Source organism: Poromitra crassiceps, assembly GCF_964638095.1.
Source record: "Poromitra crassiceps genome assembly, chromosome: 1".
Lineage (NCBI taxonomy): Eukaryota > Metazoa > Chordata > Actinopteri > Beryciformes > Melamphaidae > Poromitra > Poromitra crassiceps.
Genome location: NC_139623.1, coordinates 68,211,586 through 68,233,968, shown reverse-complemented (window position 1 = coordinate 68,233,968; position 22,383 = coordinate 68,211,586). Strand labels below are relative to the sequence as shown.

At 46.3% G+C, this 22,383-nt stretch overlaps 1 protein-coding gene across 1 annotated transcript in view; it reads left to right on the top strand.

The window, feature by feature from the left end:
- Nucleotides 1-22,383, top strand: part of LOC310782492 (neurobeachin-like) — a gene marked incomplete at its 5' end in the record, with an annotated part of 447,634 nt that overhangs the window by 234,302 nt on the left and 190,949 nt on the right. Inside the window, 4 exons of the mRNA XM_083643165.1 lie at nt 1,911-2,108; nt 3,809-3,942; nt 13,674-13,782; nt 14,992-15,144. Coding sequence (XP_083499291.1) covers nt 1,911-2,108; nt 3,809-3,942; nt 13,674-13,782; nt 14,992-15,144 — 594 coding nt within the window. The remainder of the gene's footprint in view (nt 1-1,910; nt 2,109-3,808; nt 3,943-13,673; nt 13,783-14,991; nt 15,145-22,383) is intronic.

The following is a 22,383-nucleotide window of genomic DNA, read 5'->3' as shown; positions in this document are numbered from 1 at the left end:
TCGGCTACCCTTTGAAGGCAGGGACCTGTGACTGTGTGACAGGCTGGGCAAGTGTTTGCTGCAGGCGCTGCACCAATAAAAACAAAAACACGTCAAACACGTCCTTGGCGGGGAAGGCCATTGCTGATAACACGTCAAAGACGTCATTGGCGGTGAATGAGTTAAGAAGGCATAAGGAAAAAAAACATCACGTAATTACTAGTGCAATTCACGTTTCATTGATGGCTTTTAAGACTGCAGAAGTGTGTGTGCTGCAGGCAGAGTAGCATTCAGTTTTGATATTTATTCTCTCAGCACCTCTGTTTACTGCTCTATACAGGTGGGACAGAAAGTGCAAAGAAAGAAGAGGGTTAAGGCTAAGACGCTGGTGGATAGCAGTAGATTTGTATTGGGCCTTTGGACTGAGATGTGGATGCTGCACTGAGCCTGCTTCTCTAGAGCCCTCTCCTTTGTGCACTGTGCTGTTTGCATGGCTGGGAAGTTTTCTATTGCATGGTAAGAAGCTCTCCGGGCGGGCGCATCTTCCACAGCAGGCCTCAGATGAAAGGTTTGGAACGGGACAGGGGCCTCCAGGTGTATGAGCAGTCTGGGGCTTTCCTGTGCAGGCGGGCTGAGCGAGGCACCTGGGGAGCCGGGCGCTCGGAGGGGAGAGTGCCCCCTACCCTTGCCCCGGAGCTACTGCAGGGGGGGCAGAGCAGCTCTCTGGCCTTGCATCTGGGTGACTTCACATGCGCGTTATCGGCACGGCCGCGGGATATTCGGCCTCACTAGACAGATGCGCGCGCACACACACACACACACACACACACACACACACACACACACACACACACACACACACACACACACACACACACACGCACACCCCTTTCTCCATGGATGATGAGTCATTGGTATTTCTCCTTTTTTTCTCCAAGGTAGCTGCTAAAAGAAGCAAAGGTCTCAGTTTGAAGTGCTCCTTCAAGTTATTGTGCAATCTTTACTACTTTCCTTTCCTCCATATGAAGAACCTTTTTAAGCAGCCATTTCAGGCTTAGGGCTTCTGTTTGGGGTAAATTTTAGAATACGCTACGGGTAAGGGATAAGGTTTGGCATCTTGTGGAGAGTGTTAAGGCTAGGGAATGAATATGGTCAGTGGAAGGTCCTCGCAAGTAGAGTAACTGTCTGTGTGTGTGTGTGTGTGTGTGTGTGTGTGTGTGTGTGTGTGTGTGTGTGTGTGTGTGTGTTGATCGACTACAAAGAGAGAGAATGTCTCTCCCACGCGGACACTCTCCCTCTCTCATTCTGTCCTAATGGAATGAGTCCGTGGGCGCCTCTCTGCGCTGTGTTCATTAAGTTAATATTGTGTTGTTTACACACAGCTCATCACAGCCTGCAGTTAGACAGACTACAGATACACAGACACACCTGCCCTTACTCTCCTCCTGTCTCCTGTAATGAGTATCGTTTTGTATTTTTCCGATACCGGTGCTTTTAAATGGTACCGGTGCTTGAACCCATACATTTTTTCTTCTCTTTTTTTGAAATTTTTTTTCTCCTGAATTGTACTGCTGTCCTGCTCATTGCTGCCCCCCCTCGGCTGATCTGATCTGGGTAGAGTTGTAGACTAGCTTCTCTTCACTTGACAGCGAGGAGTTTCACCGGCAGGAGGTAGCTTGTGGGATGAACATGATATTCCCCCCAGTTCCCCTCCCCCGAACAGGACACATGACATTAATCTGGCTTCCCACCCGCAGACACGGCCAATTGTTCTTGTATGGAGGCTCGAACCTGCGACCCTCGTGTTGGTAGGCAGAGAATCTACCCAGACACCCAATTAAAAAAAAATCTGTCTCTTTGCCACTCACAACCGCCACTCCCCCCCCCCCCCCCACACACTCCTCCTCCTCCTCCTCTCTCCGTCTTCACAGAGCACTTTCAAGTTTAAGTCGGAGAGTGACATCCACCTGGCCGAGCACCACAAGCAGGTGCTGTACGACGGCAAGCTGGCCAGCTCCATCTCCTTCACCTACAACGCCAAGGCCACAGATGCCCAGCTCTGCCTGGAGTCCTCGCCCAGGGAAAACCCTTCCATCTTCGTCCACTCGCCACACGCGCTCATGCTGCAGGTCAGTCCACCCGCCTGGGGCTCATGCTGCAGGTCAGTCCACCCGCCTGGGGCTCATGCTGCAGGTCAGTCCACCCGCCTGGGGCTTTGTGGACGGAGGAGCGCTGCTTTGTCCCAGGATGAATCACACCTGGCTCCAATCACATTTATGAAGGATTCTTAGCGTTTATTTTATTTTATTTATTTATTTATTTATTTATTTATTTATTTATTTATTTGAGAAAGGGACAGTGCATATTAATGAACAGTACAATCAGTACATGTAAATATGCCAGATTATAGCTCGAAGGCTAGTTTCCATCTGGAGTCCCTTGGCAGGTTGAAAGCAAAGTGACAGAAAACACATACATACATTACATAGGAAATATACAATATCAGTAATAGTACAATTAGTAAAAGAGAGAAAAGGAAAAATAAATGATTAATGGTAAAAGTTAGAACATGTGTGAGCATCCTGCACAATCACACATGGTCACAAGACTGGTTAATTCTCAGCCACGCCTTCAGATGGCCCTTGAAGGTGGCCAAGCTGGAGCTTCCCCTTATTCACCTTATTCACCACGCCCACTTTTTCTCTCTCCCGCGTTCAACGCAAACGTATTTGTTCTTCCGGTTCAGCGCTAGTTGCTTACTGTGGCTAATATTAGCCGCTAGTTAGTTATGTTATATGGCAGTAAAATGCCACTGAATGACCATATTGATATAACTTTTAACCATTTCGAGTAACACTGTTTCCATACGGATCACCAGCGTTAGTTTGTTGTTTATAACGTGGCTATATTCATAACGTTTCTATCTCGGATGCGTTATTTTGAATCCCAAATAGGTTGCCTGGCGCAACCTATGTGAGTTTCAGGACGAAACTGTCTCGACTCCACTAACGTCATCTTTAGAGCACAATATTCCTGGAATGCAAGTTTAACTAAACAGTTACATGTCCTCTGCATTCTACATACAATTAAGATATTACGTGTTGTTTTATTTTGTATGGTACATACTTATTGGCCAAGATATGTTAGTTTATGGGGGAGTAATTATGCCAGTTTAGGAGGGGAGTGTGGGCGGCCATCTTGCCTGCGGGGTTTTTGGCAAGTCTAAAATGGAAATACTATTACGAAATGACGTAATGCGGAAGCGTCCATGTGTGGGCAAAGAATAAGGTGAATAGAGGGAGGTAGGCTGTTCCATACAGCGCTTCCTTTAAAGGATAGCACATTTTGACCAAACAGGGTTCTTCTGAGCGGAACTTCACAATCCCTGTTGGTGATGGCTCTAGTTAGCCGGGTCGGATTGGCAGTAGATCTGTATTTAATAAAGGTTACCCTGCTTACCCTGCTTACTGGACTATAAAGGGCTTTACTGCAGCACTATGTTATTTTGCTGCATTGATGGGAGGGAGAAACATTCTGGAAAACTGACTGCCACATGCTTGATGGTTTACACTTTGTTTATAAAGAACCATCATCTGGTTCTTCAAAAAATGCTGAGAATTATTTGCAAAAGCTAATTGGCCCAGGTCTGCTAATACTACTGTAAGTAATCATGTATAATCTCATTTTCACAATGAATCCTTCAAATTGTGGCAATATTTACTAATTACATTTTGTCTATTTGTATTTTGATGGGGGGGATGTGGGATGTGCATGTGTGTTTGTGTGAGTTTTCTTCTCAGCACTAACAGCCTGTCTCTCCGTTCCTCAGGATGTGAAGGCCATCGTGACACACTCCATCCACAGTGCCATCCACTCTATAGGAGGCATCCAGGTCTTGTTCCCTCTCTTCTCCCAGCTGGACTACAGACAGCTGAACGACAGCAGCGTGGACACCACCGTCTGGTGAGTGACGAGGCCAAGAGGAGGGAGGTGAAGGTGAAGGTGATGAGGAGAAGGAAGTGAAGAGAGGAAATGAAGGAAGAAATTAAAGAATCTGTCCTTCACATTTTAGATGGAACCCACAGCTGCCTGTAAATGGAACAACCTTATTTTTTATTCTGCCCAAAAAATAACGTTTACAACTATCGATATCATGATTTATACCATGGTCTGGGTGAATACTCGAATACTGATTGGCTACAGGGTGTCCATTATTTTGTGATAATGTACACCTAGCTAAGTAGTTCCAGTCAAATGGTCTCTTCACCGTTCATATCAATGCGCCATGGTCTCCACAGAGCCGTTTGAGCTCTATACCACCGTTAAGATGAGCTGAACCCAAGTGGCGCGAGGCTCGGAGACGTATCGGACTGAAAACCATCTGAAAACAAATCTTGCCTGAGATGACAGAGGGTTGAGAAGTGGGCCATAGGGTGTCGATGATTTGATTAGACACTTCTGGGGACTGGATTTGGCGTTGGCCAATCCCTGCGTGTTCTGCCCCAAAATCGAGTGGGATTCAGCGTGTTGTGGCACTACGCGAGTGAGATCCGCGGAGAACCAGGCAGCCAGCTGCTTCCGTGTCGACCGGAGCGCCGAATCCGAGGCAAATGTGCCGCCGGCCGGCCTGGAATGTCAGAGGGGGCGGGGTAAAGACCCATGGACATTAACGTTATTCCCGGAATGCGAGTTTAACAAGCCAGTTACATGTCTTCTTTGCATTCTTTTAATTTTTTCAATATTTTATTTTATGGTTTTTCAGAACATGAAAAGCAAAAACAAAAACACTCAGACAGGAAAAGGGGAAAAGAAAAAGACAAAAAACAAACAAACATACATTTCCAACTTTGCAAAGTGGTGCTACCAGTCACGTAAAATGCCTATGTGCTTACAAAAGATATTGTGCATAGGATCCACTACAAGTGGTCCATAAATAATCGGCCAGGTGAGTCACTTGCAGTGGCGGCTGGTGAGCTTGGAAACGTTGCCGCTGGAAAAAATGTGGGCGTTTTTTTTCTTCTCTTTTGCAGTTTGAAGACAGATTTAGAGGAATATCTCATTTTAAATTAGCATTAGGATTAGACTGTTGTGATATCATTATTCAGTTTTAACCATCAATAATTGTTCCTTTTCTCATTACCGTATTTCATTTCTCAGAGTAAATACTGTATATTTATTTTGAGATTTTTGTCAATTATTTGTGCTGTTATGGTTATTATTAGCCTAGTTACTCACTTCTACACTAGTTTAGATTGTGTTACTTATGGATGGAATTATAGTGAAAATAGATTATCCCCCCTTTTTGCTGGGGACCCCACTTTGAAAACCACTGGCTTAGGCTAGAACTGTTGCGAGAAGTTGGATCGTTCACGCCTCCGCGTCGTCGATTATATTCTGATAATGGACACCTCGGCGTGCATTAACCCTTACATAAACATCCAAATAAGAGTGATCCTTAAAGTGTAACACCTACAGATCCTGGAAGGAACCAAAGAGTCAACAAGGACAAGGGAAGGGAAGTGAAGAAGAGATTCTAGGCACATGAGAAAGAGATGAAAGATGTAGGAGTAAGAAGTTGTCTTCCATCTGAAAGACCAACCTGGGACATTCACAGTTAAGGTCTTTGCATACCAAAGCTGTATTTCCTATACTTTTTATTTTATTTTTTTACCCAGCATCCGATAAAAATCGTCGCCAGCATAAACCTTGCACACTAACTCAGATGCGTTTAATTATTCTATTTGTTGTGAAAATTGCCAAAACAAGGCAAAAGATACTCATCAAGCAGTGAGGATGATTTGTGTATGTAAGTTATGCTGTGTTTATTACCTCCGCCAAGGAGGTTATGTTTTCGGTGACGTTAGTCTGTCAGCAGAATTATGGAAAAACTATTGGCCCATGAAACCTCTTGGAAGGGTGTAGCATGGGCCAAGGAAGAACCCATTACAGTTTGGAGCGGTTCTGGATCCGACTCACGAACAAGCAGTTTCACCTTGGCGGAGGTCTGTGCTCTCAGAGTGCCCTTCATTTCAGTGTTGCTTCCTTGCTCAGCTGTCAAGTGTGCCGAGTGCTATATTATTAAATTAAAATATAATATTAAAAATTAAAAACAAATTTTTTACTTTCCATGTCTGTATCAAGTCCTGATACGTTCCGTACTTGTTACAATATGTTGAGGTGTGGACCCAAGGTGCAGACATAGCAGCAGGCAGACGAGGCTCAGGAGGAGCAACAAATTATCTTTACTTGAAAAAAACTTACAGAAAGCCACAGCTGGCCTACAGGCATGGAAGAGCAAACACACACAATGATCTGACAGACAGGGAACACACAGGGCTAAATACAGCAGAAACTAATCAACACATACGGAACACCACTGTGGCCTGTATCACGAAGCTGGATTAACATACCTGGGTTTTCCCTTCGGTATCTGGTTACACTTAACCTTAACTTAACCAGACCTCCGCAATCATGATCAGCGGCCTCACGAAGCTGGTTATCAACTCGCTAAGTGAACCCAGGAGTTTCCAATCTAGATCAGTGCGCGTTCACATAAAAAGTTTGCTGCATGCGACCAATCCACTCGCACCATGGAGAAGCCGCAGACTTGTTGAGATAGGGATGTGTGTACAATCTATTACCCCAATAACTCTGGGGAATCCTGTGAAAGGAACATGATGCATTTAATAGCCTATGCAACAGTAGGCTCATAGGGTGTAGCCTTAGCCTACATTATATCCATATTATATAATATACTATATAATATATATAATATATTATATATAATATGATATATATTATATATGATTGAAATTAGCCTACCTGCTATCTCATAGAACCCTTCCTTGATTGCCTGTGTGGGCAGGAGGCCAGGGAATACTACAAAGGCATCCAGCAGCCACCTTGTGTGTTTGCTGAGGTTTTCAGCATCGCCAACAGCATACATAAACGTACCTATGAATTAATTAATTAATTAATTACGGTAATCAATTACGGTAACTAAAACCAACAAATTACTAAATTTGCATTTTCATCCTCTCTCATTCCATATTGGATTATGAGACACCATAAGCATGATTACAGATAAAGAAAAAAACATCTGTACAATCACTTACCTGTGGCAAAGAACCGCAGCACAATACACACAGTCTGGGGCACTGTAAGCACCCGACTGAGACTCGTAATGTTGCCGACATACGGCTCCAGCAGCTGGCAGATATACTGTAGTCCTCTCATACGAGAATCTGTATCTCTCATACAGTACCTCGTCCGGGCAAATCAAAAGGATTGATTCTGTCGCGGAATATTCTCTCCCTCCTGAGAGCTCGTCTAACAATCTCGAACATAACTTGCTCTGGACCAGGTTAGCTGTTCAGCATAAGTTACTATGACAACGTACCCCGTTAAAAAGTAAACCACCTTTGTGAGACTGAAAACCTAGGGTTAACCCTGAAGTTACCTCGCTTAGCTGAAATCCAGCTTCGTGATACAGGCCACTGGTGAAGTGGGCACAGAGGAGAGACATGAGGCAAACTGATTGGACAGCGGGAAACTAGGTCAGGGCAGGGCTAACGAGGGAACATTGAGGGCAGGTGTGGAGGGAAAGAGCTCACAAGGAGATGAGAAGACCAAAGTAGACAGAGTTCATGACAGTTCTCTTTTATGGAGAGACAATGTACACCAAACGCAATTGAATAATCTGGCGATTTGACCTTGCTTGTCGACAAAGGTACCTGCCCAGTAAAATATGACTTTTATGGTTTTTTTACATTTTTAAATTCGGTATCCATGTAATTCAACAAGCAGTACTTATTTAATTTATATTATTTAATTTATATTTTACTTATTAATATTTTTATTGCATTTTCAATTATGTATACAAATATTACAAACATATATCGACAGTTTTACAAAAAATAGTTAAATTATGTTCAGTACTGTAACTGAACATAATGGGACAATGTGCACGGACAGGAAATTCTCCACCGAAATAATCCATGAATGGCTACCAAACCTTGTAGAATATTTTAGAAGAGCTAAAGGAGGAGTATCTCAATTTCTCTCATTTCAGATGGGCCATTACTTCCTCTGCCCAACGTTTGTGTGTTGGAACTTTAACTGCTTTCCAATAGACCCTTTTCACAGGGGCCATTTTGTGTCGAAAAGGCAGGTTAAACACAGGTGCAAGCAAAACACTAATGAGGGTTTCCAACTTCCACTCATGGAAATTGGAAACCCTCATTGGTAAGGGTCTATTGGTAAGCATCAGTCGTCTGGCTAGGACGGTAATAAAAGCAACTGTATCTGATTGATTTGTTGAAAGTGTGATCTCCTCAGGTGTGGTACCGAATATTGCCATTATTGGGTTATATAGGGATAATCTCTTTGTTACAAACATAAGAGATGGCATCAAAGATAGACAACCAGAAGGGGCTTAACTTTGAACAAGACCAAAACATGTGACAGAGAGTGCGTGGCCTCACACTGGTGACATCTTTGACAGGTTGGATCCACATCTAGATAGATCTTAGCGAGTCTACTCCGGCAAAAATGAAGTCTATGAAACACTGAATTATTATTATATGCTGGCAACAAGTGAATTAGACCATGTCTAATACAAATAGAGGAGGAGTTCACTCTACTTATTGCCCATTTAGTCCATGGGCCAAGGCAAAAATCGGTACCACCTGAGGTGACCGCACAATTTTGTTATTTTTGTCTTCCTACATGTCTCTAGTTTATATTTTGGTATGATAACCCTGCCGATTTGGTAGCTTAAGGATAGTTATCACTCTGTAAACAAATCTACCCCCATATAAATGACAAAACCCTGATTTCTGTGTATTAGTCCAGATGATATGTGAAAATGATGTTCCCTTTTTCGTAAAAGCATGAAACTTGGTACGCTTATAGTTTGGGGCCCTGTACAGTTTCAGAAATTGAGCCATCGCAAAAATGCCTTGTGGCGGCCATTTTAATTCTGCCATAAGCAAATTATGTAGTTTGAATCATATCTCCTGAACCACACATGCTAACACTGAAAAGGAGATGTCTATCCCAACGTTTTCATGGTCAAGGATTACAATGATACCATATAGAACATCATAAACTGTTAAAGTGACTAATCAATGGTGAATTTGATGACGTTGTGAGAAGGAAATGACAGTATCTGATAACCGATGCTATAACTTCAAAGCCATGACCGTTCTCTGGCTAAGATGTTTTGATGAGTGACTTGACTTATTATAGACCTTTTGTTAAAATAGCGCCCAGGTCCCTCCTAAAGATCCTGGGATTTTCCTTGCCAGATGGCCAAATCCAAGATGGCCACTGGCGCCATGTTAAAAAATTGACTTTTGACCCAGAGCACATAGAATAATGTATGAAGACACTTTTCGGTGTAAGTCAACCACGATGAATCCGATTCTGACATCAGTTTGACATTATGGCATAGTTTTGACCCAGAATTCCAAGATGGCTGCCATCCAGTATTGTGGAAATGTAACTTTTGGATGGGAAGGTATACTGTGCGTTTGGGGTTTACCACAAGGAAGGAGATTAACAATGGTGGATGTTTTGGGAGTCATTTCAGAATTATGTTCACTGAAAAGATGTTAATGTCAACACCCATTTTACCTTGGTACTGCTGTACCAACTACCCCCAGGATTTCTTGCATTAAAATATTTAATGAATGCAGATAACTAAAATAAGCTCTTTTTATTAGCTGTAGCTATATATTCTGAATCATCAGATTCCGCTCATAATCTTTAGCCAAGTATGTTGTGTCATACCAGTCGATCACACAGATGATATGTCAACATCACCATGGCGGGCAAGGATGATGGATGACACCTTGTGGACATAGTCCGACCACTTGTATGGGGTGCCATCTTGTGTCTGCCGATCCAATTGCTGATCGAGTTGCCATCCTCTAGATCATGCCCATGTCAACGAGAGTGATGTAGGGTTCTTGCAGCCCTACAGATTGGAGATAGAGCTTCTTGATGCGCTTGCTCTTCTGCGTCTTCCTGTATGTGATGTTGGCGTTGAATAAGGCCACACATTCATCAAAAACACAATGTTCCAGCAACTCGTGGAGGTCTACAAGTTGACCACAACCAGGTCAATCACTGCCTTGTAGCGCTCCACTCCATCTCAGCAGCTCCTACCTTGAGTTCCTCCCCGGGTAGTCTCGCTTGCCAGACTCCCTCCCTACAACGGCAGAGTCTGGCTGCTAATACCTCCACCCTGGTATAGGGGAAAAAGGCTCCGTTCACCTTTACAACTATCCACCAAAAGTATCAAGCAGGCCTGCTTTATTGCACAATCCAGATCCAACCGTTTTCAGCATGTAGCAACGAGCTAGCATTGTTGATGCTGTTGTTTCACAGTGGCACAGGCATTTGAGATAGACAGATTCGACACGGAGGGAGTGGAAACGAAATCCATAAATGGTCGCCACCAGTCAGTCAGAGCTGGTTGGAGCATGCATGCAGGGAGGAGGGTGGAAGATGATTGTGATGCTGCAGACGCAAAGTGCCGCTGTGTGGAAATTCAGCTCGAGCAGGACCCTGGCCATTCACACCAGACGCACTGCTTTGCTCCGCGCCGGTGACAACTTGTACTGACTTCCTATCTGGCTTCACACAATCACTCGCGGGTCTCACACAAAAATAGATCAGACGCCGAAACAATCTCTGCATGGGGCGAGCCGGCCGCATCACGGCTGGTCTGACTGAACGGTCTAATGTGCTAACAAGTGCGCCAAAATGAAACTGGCTGCGCTTCCAGATGCTTCGTCACTTCAGCGTCTGGTGTGTTTGCACCTTTTCGCATCCATTTTGAGCCATGCCTGCATGCATGAGTTCAACTCCTTCCCGTTTGACCTGGCCTCCCCAACCCTCCGCACCCTACAGTCTGCCTGCCTCTGATGAACTCATTGCAGACTAAATCAGCCCATGCTGCAGGAGAGTAGAATTTGACCAGATTCTTGCAAGTCCCGGGGGCCCTATCTTCGCAAAAGCGGTACGCCGCGCGCCTGTTATAATTTTACTGGACATAGGCGTGCCACAATCAGGCGTTTCTGCGCAGAATACGGGGCAGCACCTCTTACGCGCTAAAAAAAAGCACCTCTTACGCGATAAATACTCCGCTGCGCTTGAGCGCACCATAATCTCTATGCTGTGCAGCGCAGCGCAGAGTAAAATTCCTTTTGGATATGTCATTACACACGGACGTGCCACGCCAGGACATCAAATTCTGCTGCTAAAATTGGATATTAGCAGATAATTCAGTGAGGCAATCAACTATAACTCACTGAGAAACTTTTATCACATCACAAAGAGGGAAATTATTGAGAAAATTGAGAAAACTTGTTGGACAATGGACATAGGCTATTCACCTTCACCTATCCCATAGTCTTGCTGGCCAGCCTCCCCTCCCACGCAGGTCTCCATAGTGGGATTGCGATGGGCGGCGCTTAGCGGCAGTGCCCTTTGAAAATAGCTTCCAACAATCCAACTTGCCCTTTTCAGCGTGTAGCAACGAGCTAGCGTGTAGGTTTCTGCCGTTGGCTTGCTAGCTAGTTAGCGTTGTTGTTTTCACTGAGGCGGCAGGGCACTATTTACAGCGACACACAGGGAGGAGGGAGCGGAAGCTGCTCTGATTGACGTGGTCGGAGCCAATGACAGAGTTTGTAATAAGCCGGGAGCGGACATCCGGCAGCCACTGAAACAGTCGCTCCAATGGGGAGCAGCTGTAGAGCAGAGGAGGGCTTATCCCAGTTGCCTGTTTCCGTGGCGCTCTCCCGGTAGGGAGTGGAGGCTGGCCAGCGAGACTAATATAATTATGAAATTACCCTCAAAACACAATAATTGTCATTACTAAACCATGTTTGGTAGGCATGAATTTGCAATTAAAATAGCTATAATTCACCATTGTTAATCTCCGTCCTTACTCTAAAAATGGTAAACCCCAAACACCACATCCGTATATGTTGCCATTCAAAAGTTAAGTTTTCACGCTACTGGATGGCAGCCATCTTGGAATTCTGGGTCAAAATTATGTCAGAATGTTAAACTGATGTCAGAATCAGATTCTTTGTGGTTGACCTACACCGAAAAGTGTCTTCATACATTATTCTAGGTGCTCTGGTTTAAAAGTAAAATTTTCAAGATTGTACCAGTGGCCATCTTGGATTTGGCCGTCTGGCAGAAAGTCGCAGGATGTTTGGGAGGGGCCTGGGGGCTATTTTAACAAAAGGCCCATAGAAGTAACCCTAACCCAAATTACTCATCAAAAAATGTTAGCCAGAGAGTGGTCATGGAATTGAGGTTATAGGCTACCATCAGTTATCAGAAACTGTGATTTCCTTCTCACGTCATTAAATTCACCATTGATTAGTTACTTTAACAGTTTATGATGTTCTATATGGTATCATTGTAATCCTTGACCATGAAAACATAGGGATAGAGATCACCTTTTCTGTGTTATCATGTGTGGTTCAGGAGATATGATGCAAACTACATAATTCACTTATGGCGGAATTAAAATGGCCACGATGAGGCATTTTTGTGATGGCTTAATTTCAGAAGATTTACGGGGCCCCAAACTATAAGCGTACCAAGTTTCATGCTTTTATGAAAAGGTGAACATGATTTTCACATATCATCTGGACTAATACACAGAAATCAGGGTTTTGTCATTTATATGGAGAAGGTTTTTTACAGAGTGATAACTATCAATAAGATACCAGATTGGCAGGGTTATCATACCAAAATATAAACTAGAGACATGTAGGAAGACAAAAATACAAAAATTGTGCGGTCCCCTTAGGTGGTACCGATTTCACCATTGGCCCATGGACTAATTGCATTGTATCCTTCTCAAAACACCACTGAATTCACCAAAACACCACTGAATTCACCATTAACTATTCATGTGAACAGTTTATGATGTTGTATAGGGTGTCATTGTAATCCCTGACCATGAAAACATAGGGGTAGACATCACATTTTCTGCGTTATCATGTGTGGTTCAGGAGATATGATGAAATCAGGGTTTTGTCATTTTTTGGGGTTAGGTTTGTTTACAGAGTGATAACTATCCTTAAGCTACCAAATCGGAAGGGTTATCATACCAAAATATAAACTAGAGACATGTAGGAAGACAAAAATAACAAAATCGTGCGGTCACCTCAGGTGGTACCGATATGTCAAAATTTCAGCCTTGGCCCATGGACTAATTGCCATGTCACATCTGGTATCTGCAAGTTCAAATCCATTTTTCCTTTATATGTTGAATGGTGTCATACATGACTGACACATACTGTAGCCTTTTAATAGAGAGTAAGCAGTACTTATTTCAATGAAATTTAAGCTTTTGCATTCATCCACCTGTTATTTTCACATACAGGATGATGCTATTTTGGATGATGAATAACAACAGTACAGTGGCTCTGAGTGCTCAAACAACTTCCCTTATGATAGAACACAGAAACTCGAACCTGTTCTGAAAACTTTAATGACGGACAAAAGTCGAGAGTCGGTGTTTAAACGTGATTGACCTTTATGCTGCAGACCAGAAATAACCAAGGAGAAACACTTAGAAGCCAGATGTCAAAGCAGTTTTTTAATGAAATCAGTTTGTGTTGTACTTGTGTTTGTTCATGCATGCGTTTGTGTCTTTGCTGCAGTGCCACCCTGTTGGCATTCTTGGTGGAGCTGTTGAAGAGCTCAGTGGCCATGCAGGAGCAGATGCTGGGGGGGAAGGGATTCCTGGTGATTGGGTACCTGCTGGAAAAGGTCAGTATGTGCCTCTGTTTCAAGGTACTGAACACACTTTACCTGGTCCTCAACGTGGGGCCCAGAGACCACCAATGGCCTTGAGAGGGATCCAGGGGGCAGTGTTTATTTCGTAGATGAAAACTTAACTTAACTCAATAAAAACAGGATGAGGTTGACTAAATCTGATAAAAACTAACAAGGACATTTGAGACAGGACTAAGACTAAAACCCAATGTACACAAGATGCGGTACGGCTCCTTGCAGATCTGGTAAAAATGCCAGAACAGACTCTCGCCCATGTTAAAAGATGGGCAATACATGTTTTGATGGATCCCACATGTGACAGATTACATTGGTGCACGGAGCCATAACGATGGGGGGAAAAAACTACAAAATTAACGCTACCAGGGGGTCTCCGGAAAACTGATGAATTGTTAAACATCATCATCATTTTATTTATTTTATAGTTAAGACAATTAGAGAATTTTGATCATAGTTCCACTGATCTCTCTACCTACATTACAGATAGTCATGGAATTCTAGACAACATATCATATAATCCAACAAATCTTTTTTGTTCGATTTGGGATCGAGAAACACAATCTCATCAAATGGGGGTCCATGGCCCTAATGTGGACAAAATTATGGGTCCTTGATATGAAAAAGGTTGAGAATCACTCCTTTACAAGACACCCAGTCATCCATCCAATAGACACTCAGTCATCCAGCCAATAGACACCCAGTCATCCACCCAATAGACACCCAGTCATCCACCCAATAGACACCCAGTCATCCACCCAATAGACACCCAGTCATCCATCCAATAGACACCCAGTCATCCACCCAATAGACACCCAGTCATCCACCCAATAGACACCCAGTCATCCATCCAATAGACACCCAGTCATCCACCCAATAGACACCCAGTCATCCACCCAATAGACACCCAGTCATCCATCCAATAGACACCCAGTCATCCACCCAATAGACACCCAGTCATCCACCCAATAGACACCCAGTCATCCACCCAATAGACACCCAGTCATCCACCCAATAGACACCCAGTCATCCACCCAATAGACACCCAGTCATCCAGCCAATAGACACCCAGTCATCCACCCAATAGAATCACTCCTTTACAAGACACCCAGTGATCCACCCATTAGGACCTTGCATGACCGTCTGATCTGATGAGATCATGGGTAATAATTGCTGTCCTGTGTCCAGTCGTCGCGGGTCCACATCACCCGGGCCGTCCTGGAGCAGTTCCTGTCCTTCGCCAAGTATCTGGATGGCTTACCACACGGAGCGCCGCTCCTCAAACAGCTCTGTGACCATGTCCTCTTCAACGCCGCCATCTGGATACACACCCCTGCCAAGGTCTGTGTGTAGTTATACTGTATGTACTCTGTGTGTGTGTGTGTGTGTGTGTGTGTGTGTGTGTGTATGTATGTGTGTGTGTGTGTGTGTGTGTGTGTTTGTGTGTATCCAGTGTGTGTGAAAGGACAGCATGCAGAGAGGTGGTAAGGCAGGGGAAAGGACAGAGCACGCAGAGAGGCGGTAAGGCAGGGGAAAGGACAGCATGCAGAGAGGTGGTAAGGCAGGGGAAAGGACAGAGCATGCAGAGAGGCAGTAAGGCAGGGGAAAGGACAGCATGCAGAGAGGCGGTTAGGCAGGGGAAAAGACAGCATGCAGAGAGGCGGTTAGGCATGGTAAAGGACAGCATGCAGAGAGGCGGTTAGGCAGGGGAAAGGACAGCATGCAGAGAGGCGGTTAGGCAGGGGAAAGGACAGAGCATGCAGAGAGGTGGTAAGGCAGGGGAAAGGACAGCATGCAGAGAGGCGGTTAGGCAGGGGAAAGGACAGAGCATGCAGAGAGGCAGTAAGACAGGGGAAAGGACAGCATGCAGAGAGGCGGTTAGGCAGGGGAAAGGACAGAGCATGCAGAGAGGTGGTAAGGCAGGGGAAAGGACAGCATGCAGAGAGGCAGTAATGCAGGGGAAAGGACAGAGCATGCAGAGAGGCAGTAAGGCAGAGGAAAGGACAGAACATGCAGAGAGGCAGTAATGCAGGGGAAAGGACAGAGCATGAGCATGCAGAGAGGCAGTAAGGCAGGGGAAAGGACAGAGCATGCAGAGAGGCAGTAAGGCAGGGGAAAGGACAGAGCATGCAGAGAGGCAGTAATGCAGGGGAAAGGACAGAGCATGCAGAGAGGCAGTAAGGCAGGGGAAAGGACAGAGCATGCAGAGAGGTGGTAAGGCAGGGGAAAGGACAGAGCATGCAGAGAGGCAGTAAGGCAGAGGAAAGGACAGAGCATGCAGAGAGGCAGTAAGGCAGAGGAAAGGACAGAGCATGCAGAGAGGCAGTAAGGCAGGGGAAAGGACAGAGCATGCAGAGAGGCGGTTAGGCAGGGGAAAGGACAGAGCATGCAGAGAGGTGGTAAGGCAGGGGAAAGGACAGAGCATGCAGAGAGGCAGTAAGGCAGAGGAAAGGACAGAGCATGCAGAGAGGCAGTAAGGCAGAGGAAAGGACAGAGCATGCAGAGAGGCAGTAAGGCAGGGGAAAGGACAGAGCATGCAGAGAGGCAGTAAGGCAGGGGAAAGGACAGAGCATGCAGAGAGGCAGTAAGGCAGGGGAAAGGACAGAGCATGCAGAGATGCAGTAAGGCAGGGGAAAGGACAGATCATGCAGAGATGCAGTAAGGCAGAGGAAAGGACAGAGCATGCAGAGAGGCAGTAAGGCAGAGGAAAGGACAGAGCATGCAGAGAGGTGGTAAGGCAGGGGAAAGGACAGAGCATACAGAGAGGCAGTAAGGCAGGGGAAAGGACAGAGCATGCAGAGAGGTGGTAAGGCTGTCACGACAAACAGAAGAACCCAACCAGACACGGACACAAGTTAGATGCCAAAACTGAGATTGTCTTTTAACACATTCACTGCCAACAGTTTTTTTTTACTGTAGGTAGCTTCTGCCAAGGGTTTTTTTGAGGATTCTGGCTCATCTTTCAAGAGCCGAGGATTATTTTCTGCTAGGACTTTGTGAACACAAAATATCTCAAAATAACTAATAGAATGTGTGCTTTCTCTGTCTAAAAGAGTTAGTTTGTAGAGTTAGTAGTTATGTAGGCATTAGCAGTTGAATACAGCATGGTTTCAGCGTCTGAAAAGGAAAGCTGAGATAAATGCCTTTTTGTGAAATTCGATAGAACAGTCACTTTAACCATTTATTTTTGGCATCAGTAAGACATCAGACATCTAAACAATAGTTCTGAACAGTAATTTCCTCCATAACAGCACCCCCACCCCCCTCTCCTTCAAACTCCTCCCTCCGTGGGTGTGTCTCTGGTGGCTTTGCAGCGTTTGTCACAAGCGAGTTTCTGCTGCCTGTCTGTGCTGCCTGGCTGCTGGCGGCCCCTCGTCGGGCGAGTCTGGATCGGGCTCGCTCGTTTCTTGGGGTTTCGGTTGAGAGCTTTGATGAAGCTTTGTGCGATTCTGGGCTTTATGCTGCGTGTTTCAAAGTGTGTTGCACCCAGTCTATTTTTGGAACCCCCCACCATTGTGCGCCACCGTTGTGCGCCAGCGCGAAAGCGTTTTCGCCAAACCATTCTACAGTATGAGAATGGTTTCCTCACACTTTTCCCTGCAGTTTTGGCTCGGCTTTCTCTAGTCTGGAGAGCACTGTCGCCACTTAGTGGGTCGGTGGAATGGGTTGTACACGTTCGGTGGCTCCCATATTTTTTATAGGAGATGTAAAAGGATTTGATCCACGTCCCACCGTCAAATTTTTTTTTTTTTTTTTTTGACGAGATAACTCGTCGACGCCAGTCAACCGTTGGATTTTTTTTGACGAGATAACTTGTCGACGGCAGTGAACGTGTTAATAAGGTTTTCAAAAGCCAAAAAGTAGGCACGAAGGCCAAAAGGTAAAGTCAGTGGTGTGCGTAACGACGCAACAGTGGTGTCCTGACGAGGCGTGAGTAAGTAGAGCAACAGGTTCCCATGAGGCACAGGCGGGCAGCAGACAGATGGTTGACAGGCACGTCCAGGCAGACTGGTGGAGAGAGAGATAGAGCGATAAGCAAAAAGTCGAAAAACAGAAGAGCTTCCAAAACAACAAAAAAACGAACTGACCTCTAAGTTAGTGGCGAGATGGCCGCACACTAACAGACACTAACCGAGCAACGAACAGGAGTCCCAGCACAGTATATATAGGTGCCTGATTGTGGGCGGTTCTGCCTGATTGCTCATGCAACACACCTGGCCTCTCAGGAACCCAGCCTAATCACACCACACACACACACACACACACAGGGCAAAAAAGGAACAGATTTAGACAGCACTCATGACAGTACCCCTCCCTCTATGGGCGCCTCCAGGCGCCCCAACAGGTCGACCAGGGTACTGTAGACGGAAAGCCCGAATGAGGCCAGCGTCACAGATGTGGCGTCGAGGGACCCAGCATCGTTCCTCTGGACCATAACCCTCCCAGTCCACCAAGTACTGTAGTCCACGACGCCGACGACGAACATCAAGGAGGCGGCGAACAGTATACACAGGCCCACCATCCAGCATCCTAGGAGGAGGGGGGGGTGGGATGGGTGTGGACAGAGTGCTAGTGGCAACAGGTTTGATATGTGATACATGAAAAGATGGATGCACACGGAGGGTCCGGGGAAGCTTCAGACGTACCACGGCAGGGTTAATAATCTTCTCGATGACAAACGGTCCAATGAATTTGGGAGAGAGCTTACGTGACTCAGTTCGCAGGGGCAAATTTGCCTTCTGTCCGGTGCGGTATGCCGGGGCCGGGGTGCGGCGTCGGTCAGCCTGCTCTCGGTAGCGATTTGACGTCCTCAACAGGGCAGCACGGGCAGTCTTCCAGGTCCTGCGACAGCGGCGAATGTGCGCCTGCACTGACGGGACAGCAATGTCTCCCTCCTGTGCGGGGAACAATGGAGGCTGATAGCCTAAAGAACATTGGAAGGGCGACATACCCGTGGCTGTGCTGACTGCAGAGTTATGAGCATATTCTGCCCATACTAGTTGTGACGCCCAGGTAGAGTGTTGTGACGAGGCCAAACACCGCAAGGTCGTCTCCAATTCCTGGTTCCATCGTTCCACCTGGCCATTGGTCTGGGGATGAAATCCAGAAGACAAACTGACAGTAGCCCCCAGAGCGGTACAAAAAGCCTGCAATACCTTGGATGTGAACTGAGGTCCACGGTCTGAGACTATGTCCGCTGGGATCCCATGTAACCGGAAGACATGCCGCACCAGGAGGTCCCCGGTCTCCTTGGCAGAAGGAAGCTTAGGAAGAGCAACACAGTGAGCAGTCTTTGAAAAACGGTCAATGATGGTGAGAATGACTGTATTACCTTCAGATGGTGGGAGACCGGTAAAAAAATCCAGTGCGATGTGGGACCAGGGACGCCGGGGTACAGGCAGGGGGCGTAGAAGTCCAGAGCTCGGTCTGTTAGACGATTTGTTCTGTGCGCATACCGGGCAGGCTGCTACGAAGCTGCGAGCATCCAGCTCCAATGTGGGCCACCAAAAATGGCGTTTAAGGATCTCCACGGTGCGATTCTGACCCGGGTGGCTGCTGACACGGGAAGCATGGGACCACTGGAGAACCGTGGAACGCACAGAATCGGGAACAAACAGACGATCCGGAGGACCCGTACCAGGGTCAGGTTGTATGCGTTGAGCCTCCAGGACGGCGGACTCAACTGCCCAAGTCAGTGTAGCTATAATGCAGGAGGAGGGCAAGATGGTCTCAATTGGCGCTTTATCCTCTTCTGCAGCATACTGGCGGGACAGGGCGTCGGCCTTGGTGTTGTTGGACCCAGGTCGATACGTCAAGGTGAACTGGAACCGGTTAAAGAAAAGTGCCCACCTGGCTTGACGAGAATTCAGACGTCTGGCGGTCTTGAGGTATGCCAAGTTCTTGTGGTCCGTCCACACCACAAACGGTTGTTCAGCGCCCTCCAGCCAGTGCCGCCATTCCTCCAGAGCCATAACCACTGCCAGCAGCTCTCGGTTTCCCACATCATAGTTCCTCTCATGTGGTTCTAATTTGTGAGAAAAAAAAGCACAGGGATGGAGCTTCTGGTCAGTAACTGACCGCTGTGACAGGACTGCTCCAATACCTACGTCAGAAGCGTCCACCTCCACCACAAACGGACGAGAGGCATCAGGTTGGATCAGGACAGGAGCAGAGGTAAAGCGTGCCTTAAGGTCCCTGAAGGCAGCAGCTGCTTCAGGAGACCACTGGAACGGGGAAGCAGTGGAAGTTAGAGCAGTCAGAGGAGCAGAAAAATGACTGTAGTTACCTACGAAGCGCGGATAGAAATTGGCGAAGCCCAGAAACCTTTGCAGCTGTTTGCGTGTAGTAGGTTCAGGCCAATCCGCCACAGCACACACTTTAGCAGGATCCATGCGCAGCTCCCCCTCGGCGATGATGAACCCCAGGTACGTGGTGGATGGCACGTGAAACTCACACTTCTCTGCCTTCACGAACAGTTGGTTTTCCAAGAGTCTCTGTAACACCTGGCGGACATGCTGGACATGGTCATGAAGGCTCTTAGAGAAAATCAGAATGTCATCTAAATAAACAAAAACAAATTTGTTTAACATGTCTCTCAAAACATCATTAACTCATTGAGTGCCAGCCACTTTTGGAGAACGGACGCTCCCAGTGCCAGAGTTTCAGAGCTTTTTTCAGTGATTTCTCGAGGCCCACAGAATATTGTGTGATATTACTATGTAAACACCGAACACGCAAAAAGAACGATGAGACTCTCTTCTATCATCAGCAAAAACAGGTTTATTGATATCATTTTCCGTTCTTTAGTTATCAGCCGGAGAAGATAGCTTGATTTAACCAAAAACAGCCGTTTTTTTCTAGAAGCTGAGATAATGAGCCTTTTGTGAAATTAAACATTTCAAGCACATCACTGACTCTGAAGCTAATTTTCTGATGTAGTCACACCTCAAAAATAATTTCCTTCAATAAAACAGTGAAGGCCAGGGAATTTTGTTTGGCAGAATAATATTTTTTACCTGCAACCAGCAGCGCTGGCCCCTGCGTGCGCTGCTGGTTGCAGCTTCTTGCTGGTCTTGATTTGCTGCTGGTGGGCATCGGATATTCTGGCTTGCGTTTGCCAATCCTCTCCTGCTGTCTGGGTCTGTCTGGGTCAGTGTTGTGTGCTGCTCTGTGTGCCCCCCCCCCCCCCCCCCCCACAACTGCAAACCCCTCCTCCAGTCCGTGGGAGTGTCTCTGGTGGCTTTCTACTGCGTTTGCTGTGCACAGTGAAGGGTGCGCTACATCCAGCTTTTTTACAGCGTTCCGCGTGTGTTTGTCACCCGCTCCCATGCTTCCAGTTGAGAATAATAACAACTCCACGGCTGATCATGCGGATGGGCTGTCGCAGCGGACGCGGAGGAGCTCAATTGTGGGAGCAGATTGGCTGCTGCAGGCACAGCTAACGTTATGCTTCATGCATATCGATGCATACGGATGCAATGCGATTTCCGTTTCCCCAACGACTTCTTCTCTGTTTTTCTCTGCCTTTCTGTAATCTGGAGAGCACTGTCGCCACCTAAGGGTTCTGTAAAATAGGTTATAGACCTCCAATAGCTACAATATTTGTACAGGAGATGTATCGGGCATTGATCCACGTCCCACCGTCAAAAAAACGCAATTGACGACAATCGTCGTCTTTGGCACTCTACGTTACTAATCGAATTGACGACGATTATCGTCATTGGCACTCAATGAGTTAACCATAGCTTGGAACACAGCCAGGGCATTGGTGAGCCCGAAAAGCATTACCAGATACTCAAAATGGCCGCTGGGAGTGTTGAATGCCGTCTTCCACTCATCTCCTTCATTCAACGACTACCAGATGGTAGTCGTTGCGTAGGTCCAGCTTCGTGAAGATTGTAGCCCCATGTAGCGGTTCCCCAGCCGAGCTGATGAGGGGAAGAGGATACCGGTTCTTGATGGTGATGTCATTCAACCCCCGGAAGTCAATGCAGGGCCGTAGGCCACCATCCTTCTTAGCTACAAAGAAAAATCCTGCTCCCACTGGTGAAGAAGGACGGATCAACCCAGCCGCTAGTGATGTCTGGATGTATTCCTCCATAGCCACACGTTCAGGACGGGAGAGGTTATACAACCGCCTACCAGGCAAGGTTGCGCCGGGCTTTAGTCTTACGGCACAGTCATACGGTCGATGAGGTGGAAGAGTGAGAGCTCGATGCTTGCTGAAAACCTCCCCCAGGTTATGATACACAGCAGGTACTAACGTCAGGTCCGGTGGAGGAGAAGGAGAGGGCAAACAAATAGCATCAGAGACCAAAGCAGATTTTAGACAATTGGCATGACAAAAAGAGCTCCAACTCCTTATAACACCTGCTCCCCAGTCAATGTGAGGGTTATGTTTCAATAACCAGGGAAGACCCAGAAGCAAACGGGTGCCAGAAAGCTCTCCTACCAGGAAACTGATCATCTCCTGATGATTACCAGACAGGTGGAGGGCCACAGGCACAGTCTTCTTGGTTACAGTAAATAACAGTTATCCATTAACAGCATTCACCTCTGTGGGAGTCTCTACATCAACAA